Below are 11555 nucleotides of genomic sequence, written 5' to 3' on the forward strand. Positions count from 1 at the left end.
ATAGATACAATGTACGTAGATGTCGACTTATTAACCTAAAGTGTTCCCCAATTTGCACGTACGATCAACATTATGATTTGTGTAATTTTAAAGTTAAGCAAGAAACACGATCATACGCGTAAAACTCAAAGAGAGAGACCGGTTATTTTGAGAAGAACAGCACGCCTGCTTTTAAAATTCATTGATAGCGACGCATAAACAAAGACATCAGCAGCCTATTAATTCATAGGCATCAGAAAGTATGAATCATGCGCCACAAGTCATTCATTTTGAATATACAAGGTAATTTCAACGCTTCACCCAATGAAATCGGATCTCGTTTTAAAAATTACTCGAGACAGTAATTTCCTTGGAATGTAGAGTGGCAACACGAAAAAACCAATTTAAAGAGAACAAGTTTTAGCCTTATAGATAGACTATCTCTATTTAAACCTGCTACGTTCCTTCGACCATTTTCGATACAATTACGTTTCTTTTAAAGTTAAAAACTACCTTCAGTTTGGAGAAAATATAAAAAAGAAAAGTTTATTTGTACGCGTCATTCCTTGTTTCAGTTTCATGCTGAACATCTTAAAACATTTCACGTTCTTTTCGCTTGTTAAAATGAGAGCAAAATTGAAATATAAAAATTCGAAGAACGTAACAGAATTAAGAGACGTCATCGAAGAAGATTTTTCTTGACCCCGTGGAAACAAGGAACCTCGCGCAATAGAACGGATAGACATCACCGATGGCATCCCTAAAGGCGAGGCGCGTCATTAGAGACATGACGAAACAACGTCTCTGGAGAAACGTTTGACGTGTGCCCGATGAATCGCGGCACATGAAACCAGAGCACAGAGGCTCACAAAGCTCTCGCGAGCAATTTCTCATTCATCTTCGGCGAAGCTTCATAAATATTCTCGAGCTTCACGGATATTGTACACGTGTGTATCCATTGCCGAGTTCTCATCCGACTTGGACAAATGAACCGGTGGAATTTCGTGCCACGGCTCCCCATTCGTTCTTTCTTCTCTGTATACGCATCGACCGACGTGAAAGGCCACCCTAAAAGCTCTATCCAACTCCTTCGTGAAATCACCGCTTTTCGAAATTCATTCGACACGACGCGCACGATTGTCACGACAGTTTATGCAGCGTGCGTTATGTATCTCCCCTGCGTGTATGTCACCCTCGATTTTCACGAGCATATCCTGTCGACTCGACACGTCCATTTCACGCGTTGCTTCCAGCTTTTAAGTTAGACAATCTGTTCGATCGACTAAGAGCGTGCAAAAGAGAAAGAGAGAGAGCGAGAGAGAGAGAGAGAGAGAGAGAGAGAGAGTAAACATCGAACAAGAGAAATCAATAGAAAATCGGTCGTGAAAAAGAAGAATCCGTGGTTAATATAATAGAATTTCGAAAGAGCATGGGAAGAGCTCTGAGATAAGAGATAATCGGCTCGATTGCAATTAAAGATGCAGAACACCGTAAAGAGCTATCTATCGATCAATCTATATCGAATCGAATGAAAGGGAAAGTATAATAATATCTTCTTCTCTCAGCTTTATCACCTCTGGCAATAACGATAAAAGAGGAACTATCTAGATTAGTATGTAATGTATCCTTGGAAAAAGAATACGAAAAAGAGAGAAGAAGCATCAAAGCGTATTATATTTATTATATCTCGATAAAATATTCTTTGTGATATCCTGGCTAGGAATTGCCTCTGAGAGTGGTTCACAGTGCCGTCACGCTTTGTCCGAAGGGATATTATCGGAATTTTTTTTCCAAATAGCCTTCTTCTCGGAATTATTAGCAATAGGTAATATTGCATAATAAATAAATGTAACAGGGAGAAGATGTTCAGTTATGGCAGGCTGCAAGACCTCCGTTGCTACCGACGAGACACTCGATACCGAGATACCGCGGTGACATTCGATACTAATAATGTATTCTATATCAGGACGGAATCAATCGGATAAAGTAGACAAGGAGAGAATGCAACGGAACGTTCGTTCGTGATCGCGCGCCGCTCTTTCTCGTCGAATGCTGACTCGCGAGCAAAACCTGTAAGCCGATATTGCACGAACCGACATAATCGGAACCGACAACGATGGTTAAAATGTTAAACGTTGCACTTTCGTATTCCTCGAATTCGCACCGCACGCGAGCAACGGAAGAAATAATTAAAGAAGCGAGATTCCCCGAAAGCTTGGTTCTAATCTCGAAGCAAGTAGAAAATGTGGTGGCAGATCGCAGTAACATGGAGTAAAATCGCAAGAATTTCGCACGCTGCTAAATACATGCACGCGTGTACATATTACCTAAGCAACTGTTCGAGAGGCTGGGAACGCGGTTTCGAAATATGCTCGGGTGCTAAACATTCGCATAGGAACAAAGCGAACGTATTCCAATTAGAGTAACAAGATGGCAAAAAAGCAAAGAGAAATTCACCGTTTTAACGGGCCATTACTAATTTCTGCGCCGTGTAACTTGTTCCTTCGTGGTCTTTACGCGAGGATGAAAACGCTTTTGGGTCAAGAAGACTGGATTAAATTGAAGGACGCTCATAGGCTAAATTTAGGCAAGGCAGAAGAAATCGAGCCCGACTTCTCCTTCCGCTTCCATTACCACAGACCACGATCGCGACACGGCTGACGATTTTGCAAAACTCGAATGTCTTCGGTTAGGCGTACACCCTGCCTCTCAAGAGTCTCCGTACTTTTTGCCTCCGGAGCAACTATCTCGCGATTCTTCGGTGTAAGGATCGGTTTCACCAATTTATTGCGCTTAATTTTCTTCCATAATTTTCATTCGATGACTTTTACTGCCGCTATTGCTTCATTCTTTTGGTCGCTAGCAAAGTACCGTAAATGCCGGATACTGGAATACGTAAGAAGAAAGGGAGGAGTCGTTACTGTTATCCATCGATTAGCGCGGCGAATTTAAACATACAGTGGAACTCCATTTATCTGAACTTGTCGAGGAACGAACAGTTTATATAATCGGAGTTCGCTTATTTTCTCCACTACCTATTATTTTTCGTTCACATAATAGGAGCTCACGTTCAGATAAATGGATTCGATCGGCAAAAGTTCGGTTACTCAGGCATTAAACAAAACTTCGTCCAAAATAACTGCAGTTCAGATATATGGAATTCTACTATACATGCACGTACGTGTCTTTCAGCGAATAAACGATCACGATCGAACATACACAATTTAGAAACGTGGCTGCTTCGAATCGGTAATTTCAAAATAATTTCATTATACGATACGGATGATTCTACTTATGCGCTATGACGAGAAAACGTTACCGGTGTACAAAGTCTAAGCTTGGATTACTCATTTCGATTGCGAAAGTAGTAGAACGGCGAGCATCGTTTGTTAATTCGATACGGAAAGCTGGAAGTCACCGATCGAACATCACCGTGTATAGTATTTTAACCTCGTTGAAATTGTAATTCTTCCGTAATTTCTCGCGGCTTCGGAATATGCCGCTTAACGAGACCGGATCTCGAGGAACGGTTCAAGGTAAAAGTTCACTGGCCTCGTCAAAGGAACTATAACCTGCAAAGTAAATGGAAGAGGTGATCCGCCTTCGAGCCTTTCTGCCTTTGCGCTCCCTCGAGGGAGTAGGAGCAAAGAGAACTTACAGGGGTCTAAGAAAACTTCTTCTGCTGTCGATGTAAAGTCAAAGCCGAGGTTCGGTACTTAACCGATCGAAGAAAATTATCGCTCACGGTGGGCCGTTCGCGTATCGAACAATACGAATGTGTATGTGTGTGCGTGTGATGTAAGCGACGATCGGACGACAGCTAGCGAAAAGGTGCCTTGAGGATCGGGTGACGCGTCCATTGTTTTGCATTTCGCGAACGATCGATCGATTCATTTATCAAGATGTATCGTGACGTAAGATCGCGTTACATTCCGTACGGTGCAACGGCCTTGAAACTCGCAATCACGTATTCAAGAGGCCGTGATGTAGTTTGCTCGAAGTGCAGTTAGGCAAACGAGAGACTTTTCTAAGAAACTTATTGCGTTGGTTACTTTGATCGAGTGCGCCGGAGGAACAATGCACCACTGATTGGGAATGGCGTGCTCGTTTTTCACGATGTTTCGAGCAGCATGCGAGAAGAGGTGCGCTTATTCCAATGAAAAACGAGAAAAATCCTGTTGCCTGCCGTCGGCTATTTACTTCCATAAAATAATATAGAGTATATGGCATATAGCAAACGCTATCTAGGAGTAGCTGCTCGGGTTTACGAAACATCTTGACTGGGAAGTCACTTTCTTCGTTTATCAAGAAGCGCCTTGATTTTTCCTTTTAGGGAAGTATATCCATGGTGATGGAAAGAATTTTTCCAAACTAACTTAATTCTTCGTGTTGGGTTTCAAAAGAGCTCGCTCGAAAACTATCTCATTGTAATTCGTTCAATGTAAAACCGGCATTCTCCGCTCGCTAAACTAGCTTAGCTCGACTCGAAATTTCAAGTATTTCTGTGCATTTCCAGTGTGCTATATGTTCGTAGTTGGTTCGCTCGCAACGAGAATAAAAATCACGACGCGCATCCCGTGCAGCGTGAAAAAGCTAACGTTAGAAGGAAATCGGTAACGATCACGTCTGGCCTCGTTTGCGCCGACTTACCAGCCTCTTGGCTAACTCGATACACAAGTTGCTTCTTCGCAAGGCGGCGCGCGTATCCATAACTTCCGGAATAAAATCTCCCGCTAATTTCAGGAAGAATGCAGCCCCGAGAACGGCAGCGTCGTCGAGGGGAACTACGCAATTATTCCTTCGTTGCCGTTCGACTTGCCAGCATAGTTTTCTCTTTCTTCGCTCTCTTTTTTTTCGCTTTTGTTTCCGTAGCTCTCGATGGCCGCGTTAGTCTTCCATTAACGCTCATTAACATGCCGTGTGCAGATTTAACTGGAACATCGATTGCGACGCGGCCGTTTCGAAGCCTCCCTCTCTATCTCTGCAATGTGTTTCTAAACGAGGAAACGGGGGAACGGTTAGAAAACGGTCGTTGCTTCGGCTCCCATTCCCGATCTCCACCCTTTTGCATCTCGACCACCCTCGACCCTCGACCCTCGACTCTCCTACCATCGCTGCCATCATTAAGAGAAACGTATCTCTTCGTACGTTGCGCAGAGTCGAATCAACTTTCCTTTGTTTTCAAATAATTTTCATTCACCGTTTAGATATTGGTGTGAAACATTTACGAAATTTATTTCAACGTTTCGGGTCCGATTGTAATTCAACGAGCTCGTTGCTCACTCGAATCTCTTGTTGCGACCAAGGCGACCGGGACAGGTCGTCGTCCTATACCGTAATGTGGACAGGGGAAAACGCATTTTTCACAGGATATTGCGGGCAATAAAGAGTTAGAGTTCGTAAAATCGAAGACAGACGAGAAGACCGATTTTCAACGGGCCTCGAAAAGGTAAACAGGGAAAGCAAAATGCATCAGGTCATTTTGGGTACGGCTTAATTTCCGTGCAAGCCGTTCGGCGGGATTAAATTTACAGCTTTTGGAAAATCCTGGCACGAACGGGCCACGTTGCAGGTTTGCTTAACGACACGCTCGCTTATAATGGCAGTAAACTCGTTTATCGCCTAAATACACGCGCTACGGCTGACAGAATTAACGTCGAACGGAACATTCCGGTAATAAGTGGAACGCACTTTTGTCGGGGAAATCGTCGGAGAAAGCGATTATTACGATAACGCGGCTCGATTTCAATTTCAATCGGCTAATAACGGCGATTAATCGAAACGAAGAGGAGCCACTGTTCCGAAATTAATAGCCAGTAATTATCCAAACAACCGGATCGCGATCGAGGATGCTCCACAGTCATCCTTTTGAAATCAATTACCTTGCAGGTTGCGCAAGCTTGTCTCTCCGAAAGAGCGCGTTCGTTTGTTTCGCTGTTGAATCAACTGTGTATCGCGACTGCATCGCGATGTGAATTTTAAAACGGTCAAATGGAAGTTAAACAGAAGAATAGGGAGGCAGATCTTGCGAGAAGAAACGACGAAGTTGCAGGTTATCGTATACCTATTTATAACGTTCGTTGTGTAAATTGCGGCAATGTTTCCGCGATGAATATTATCGAGATACGCACAGCTTCCGTTTGAAAATTCCCACAAGGAAATCGTTTCCATTCGTCCAACCGAAAGGGAGCGATTCAATTTTCCGCTGAATCGAGACAGTTTCGATTCGTTGATGGAATTTTAATAAGACGAGCATAGTGTTGGTAATTAATCCGAATATAGTTGAAATCGACGGGAATCGATGCGACGCTATCGAAATTTACGCATTTTGGTCCTTTCCAACTCTGTCCAGTTCTTCAAGCCATTTTCCATATAATCGTGTTTTTCTAATCTTAACGAATTTTCTCAGTTTCAGAAAAACGTGATGGTATCAAACGTTTTGGTATTTCATATTACGCGATACAATTTCTCTTAAAACATTAAAAACATCTTCTGCTTGCCGAAGCAAGAGTGAAATTAAAGTATACAAATTCGAGGATCGCAGTAGGGTTGGTCTTGCCGATTCGTGCGAAGGACGCGCGTTTCAAATCTTTCGAAAGTTCGTACGAGATATGAAATCGAAATAATATTAATTTTCCATCCGTGACCGTACGCTATTCCATCGCGTTCGAATAACTTGAGTGAGAGTTTAGAAGGTCAATCGCGTCGACAGCGCGCGTTCTCGATCGGTCAACAATACGCAATTATAAAAGATATCTACTCGAAAACATTCGACAAATGAATCGGATTGAAACACTGGAAAGACAGGTAAAAAACTTCATCTCGTTTCTAAAAACGAAATTACCAATTGTCCCTTTTGCCGCGGGTTCGAGATACCCAGCGTTGCGATTTAACGGCAAAGCGAGGCCGAAACGAAAGACAATTTGTTCGGACTCACGATAGTATGTACAAAAGAATCGAATTCCACGTTCCTCGATAAAACGTGTGCACGTTCAAATTTATATCTGTTGGCTCCGGTATCGGCAGAAAATAATAAAACCGTACAATCGCAAATTCGGAAGCGTGTAATAACGCGCGTTCGATTAATCGGTAAACGGCTCTCCTACCGAAGCGATCTCGATCACTCGTAGCTTATACTCGAGAACATATTTATCTACACGTAACGGTCGAAATAAATTTTCAATCACTCTCTATTAATTTAACCCTTTGCGGTCCGTGATATTTTCGAACTTCCATTCCAGACGATTCGCCCTGATTTCCTCGATCGCTGTCGTCAAGACGGTACTGTATAATTTTCCATTGTTACAATATTTCAGCAGCAAACTAGTAAAATAACATACCTATGCATGGGTGCATATATATATGTATATTTATTATATTTTAACATAGTATATTTTAATCATATACATTTTAATAAATATGTAACAACGTAAATCCTTAGGGTAAATCAGACGATCGATTCTGGAAAATCAAGTTTATTTTGGGAATAATTAAATTAAACATTTAGTAACAAATCTACTAAAAATTTTACCTGAATAATCGAGAATCGATTTTCTAAGTCCTAAATTACCGTTCTTCTCTTATGATCTATTCTATTCAGCAAATGACTGTCGGTAAAACAAAGTAAAAGTAAAAATGTCGCTTAGCGGATAGTTTGAATTCTATAAAATTTACATATATATACGAAATGTGACATCGAGTCACATTTGACATAGGACCTTGAGTCGTTAATATAGTTATGTCGAGTTAATTAATTAACCACAATGCGGCATTTCTGAGAAGAGAAAGAAGGAAGAAAGGAAGAAGAAAGAAAAAGGCGAAAAAGTATATAACTCCGGTGAAAATACCAGCGGTTTTTTGGTCTTTGACCCACCGAGATTCGGAGCACATCTGCTGCGACTTGTTCCAGGTGCGCTTAAATTGGCGAGGATTGGGAGGAAGAACTAGGGAGAACCGAGGCCGATCGAGAAGAATGGTGGCAGGGGCAGTCAGTCGAAGGATAGAAGGATCACGGGGTAGCACGGTTACGAGGTCGAATCGTTTCGAGGAGGGAAGAAACGTTGTTCGGAGAAGGAAAAGTATAGGTCCGGTTGTGCGAGCGCGGTCCAAGACAATGGCGGAGGGGATCGGCGAAGCTTGGAACGCGAGTCGATCGCGTTACACAATGAAGCAAAAGCAATTATTCGCGAAGCGCTCCCCGTGAATGCGTTAGGAAACCGGCCAATGTGCAAGGATTATTACATTTATTCGTGATACAACGCCGTTTAATTATATGCTGAAATACGCGGCCGCGGTGCGTGGCGTGCACATACCGATACATTGGAACCCTCTTTTGTCGGAAACAGTTCGAACGTGCGAGCAAATCACCCAAGCGACTCGAACGTTCCATGGAAGCGCAAGTTCTTGACGCTCTCGACGTATCTACCGTACGACGACTTAATGGGCTTGCGTATCGTATCGTATCGTATCGCATCGCATTGCATCGTGCCTCGCCGAGTTTCCACTGTTTCTCTCGCTTGACAAAGATTAGAAAGCTTTGAGCACTGAAACAACCTGATAACGATACGCCGTTACCTTCTTCTGTTCTTGTCATTACGTAAACGACGGAAAAATAATCGCGCGTACATCTCCTTGCTTCGATAAAGCTGAAACGGAAAATCGAACGATTGGTAAAGTCGTGTCATTTTCTAAAATACTCTATCTCACGGATCTCATTTACGAGGGCGGCGGTCGCTCGATGCTGGATAAAAATTAACGAATCTTTTTCGCCTCGGAGCTTACGCGTGCCGCGAATTTAATATTTAGTACGTGTAAAGGGGCGCGCACGTACACGAAAATTTTAATTACGCGCGCGAATCTGACGAATAGCACGAGTACGTGCGAACGCGATTCACGCTCGAATATTATTTTAATTAAAAGGCTGTCTCTCGTTCTTCGTTCGACTGGCGCGAAACTTGGGCAGAACATGTCGTTTAACGCAGATTCAACGGGATTTTTCAATCAACACGCCAGCGTATATATCGGTGTTCCTTTCCGAGATATTTTCCCATCTTTTATTGTCCTGGCTTTGGTGTTATATTTGCCTTTAGCCTGTCCACGAAACAACCGTTTGCTTATATAACAAACGACCAGTTTGGAAGACGATCAACGGCAGTCGACCGCGGTTAGAAAAACCGTGGATACGATTTATCAACGTTCAAGAATGCAGATTAACTTTCTTGCCGATAATGCGGTCTCTCCTCTTTCCGTTCAAGGAAAAGTAATTTAAACTCTGTCTCGATCCGATCTTTACCGGTTATCGCACGCAAATATCTCTCGGGTCCAACCGCGCGTCCACACTGTAATCCGATTTGATTCTCCCATGCGTACTTTTTCTAATGGAGTCTAAATATTTGCCTATGCCGATGCATAACTGATTCGCACTTAATTTTACGAGCCATGGTTCAACCACCAACGACGGGAAGAGGAAGAAACGAAATCTCCGTGGATTCGCAAAGAAAACAACGGTGCAACGAGAGACGTAATTACGCGTACTGGAATTGGAAACGAACGAGTCTGGTAAAATATTTAAGAGCACGATGACCTTGGACCGAAAATATCAGCCGATATTAGCGTTAGTTACATGATATTAAGTGTTAAAAGAATACGAACGAGAAACGCGTCTTTCGAACGGATTGCGAAATATCGCGTAATTGCACGAGAAAGACCGATCGATTTTTACGAAACGACGAGTTGTACGATTCCTTTTGCGTTACGACATGACGCGCTTTGTCCTGTATGTCGTGAAATGACGCCAATCTTTGAGCAGTGAACAACCGAGCGGGAATGGATCCTATGGATCCCCACAAAAGATAAATAAACGAATAATACCGAGATCCAATTATACGTGATATTTCGCATTTCAAGCAAATGCGAAACAACGCATAAATCAAACGAAGAAACAAAGGATAACTTCTAGTACGTTCTCCTTACCTGTCTTTCCATCGCTCCATCCTCCGGAAACGTTCCAAAATCGTCGCATGATCCCAACAAACAAACGACTCGTCCCTATCGTCTTAGAAATTTCTTCTCTTTTCTTCCAATAATGTCAGAACGTTGCGATGAAAAAATCGCGAAAACATATTTTCGAGCAGGATATCATTTTGCATGTACACGTAAGGACGCACCGTTAGTAAAATCGGCAGACATCACAACGCACGAACGATCAAAGGGACGATCGTTGAAACACCGCGTATCCTTGTGCAGCGACGAGAAGCAGGTTTCACTACATCGTTATTACTATTCTGACGACCGTTTCCGAGAAACTGCTCTTCCAGAGTTCCTGCCTGAACGGTTTTTACCGTTCCCACATGACTAACAGGTTGGCCGTGAACGCTGACCAAAACTTTTGTCCGTACACTTTGCACTAAATATGCTATTTGGCTGCTCTCTTTTACTATGTAGCGGAACGATCAATGTTTATGCATAACGAACCAGAAAAGGATAATACTCGCAGGAGGGAAAGGAAAACAGCAACGATGCTATCGAAAGACTTGTTGCGGTAGGTCTACCCACGCGCTTCTTGGCTATTTGAAAGAAGACAGTTCGAAAATATTTCCCAGTTTTCCGTATTGGCCAGGCCGTCGTTTTTATGTAAATATTCGTTCTTAGGGCTCGAAAAGTCTAATATACCGAACACAAACGTGTTTGCAGTTCGACCCCGTTATCTGAAAATTCCCGCGTAAACAAATTAGCTGTTCGTTTATTCGTTACGTATTTTTCGATCGTTCTCGGAACGTTTAAGGAGTATCGAAATCGCGCAGTAATAATAATTTCGAAGGATGATCGTTGAAAAATTGAACAAAAATTCGTTGAGGAAAGAGGACGCGACATGGAACACGATGTTACTTGCGCGACGTCTCGCACTCGACTGTGAGGTCGCCCGTTCAGACCAAAGACCGATTTAAAGCTAAGCCAAAGGCTGCCGGCCGATATCTCGGGAGGACCGATTTTCCCTTCAGTTTTCCCGTGATTGCGGCTGAAATTGAAGGCATGCCTTGTGCTGCGGATAAAAGCTGGCAGGTAATTAACCTTCTAGGTGACGGTACAATACGGGACAAAAGAAATTGCCATCGCCTGACACGTCAAAAATCATAAGTGGGCTCGAGGGCATTTAGGCTCGGGTGATTAATCTTTAAAACTGAAAGATTAGCGGAAGATCGATCGGAAAGATCTTCGGATAAATTTAGCGGACATGAAGAGCAGAAATTCGGTAAATTCTGATTTCGTGACTGGATCTGGAAACTTTCAAGATATATTAGACCGAAGTACCTAGTCACTTTAAGTGCTTCTATCTCCAAGTAAAGATCGTACTCCATCGTGTTCTCGCAATCGATATCTCGATGCAACAGCGTATTTCAATCGATATCTCCTTTATTTTATCTGTTATAGTCTTGTATTCCTTGAGCAAAATGTTTCGGATAAAATGTAATGATCGATACATTGTCATATCTTTCGCACGTGTTTATTGATTAGATAATTCTTTTTTAAATAAAGATATTTGGAATCGAATGTCAAAGTTAATTAGCTCAATGATA

At 42.6% G+C, this 11555-nt stretch overlaps 1 protein-coding gene across 1 annotated transcript in view; it reads right to left on the reverse strand.

Moving 5' to 3' along the window:
* The window catches only part of LOC100645210 (slit homolog 3 protein), a 31812-nt gene extending 20912 nt beyond the window's left edge, over window positions 1–10900 (reverse strand). The window contains exon 1 of the mRNA XM_003399348.4: window positions 9952–10900. Coding sequence (XP_003399396.1) covers window positions 9952–10000 — 49 coding nt within the window. The 5' untranslated portion in view covers window positions 10001–10900. The remainder of the gene's footprint in view (window positions 1–9951) is intronic.
* Window positions 10901–11555: the final 655 nt, after the last annotated feature.

Source organism: Bombus terrestris, chromosome 11 (assembly GCF_910591885.1).
Source record: "Bombus terrestris chromosome 11, iyBomTerr1.2, whole genome shotgun sequence".
Taxonomy (NCBI): domain Eukaryota; kingdom Metazoa; phylum Arthropoda; class Insecta; order Hymenoptera; family Apidae; genus Bombus; species Bombus terrestris.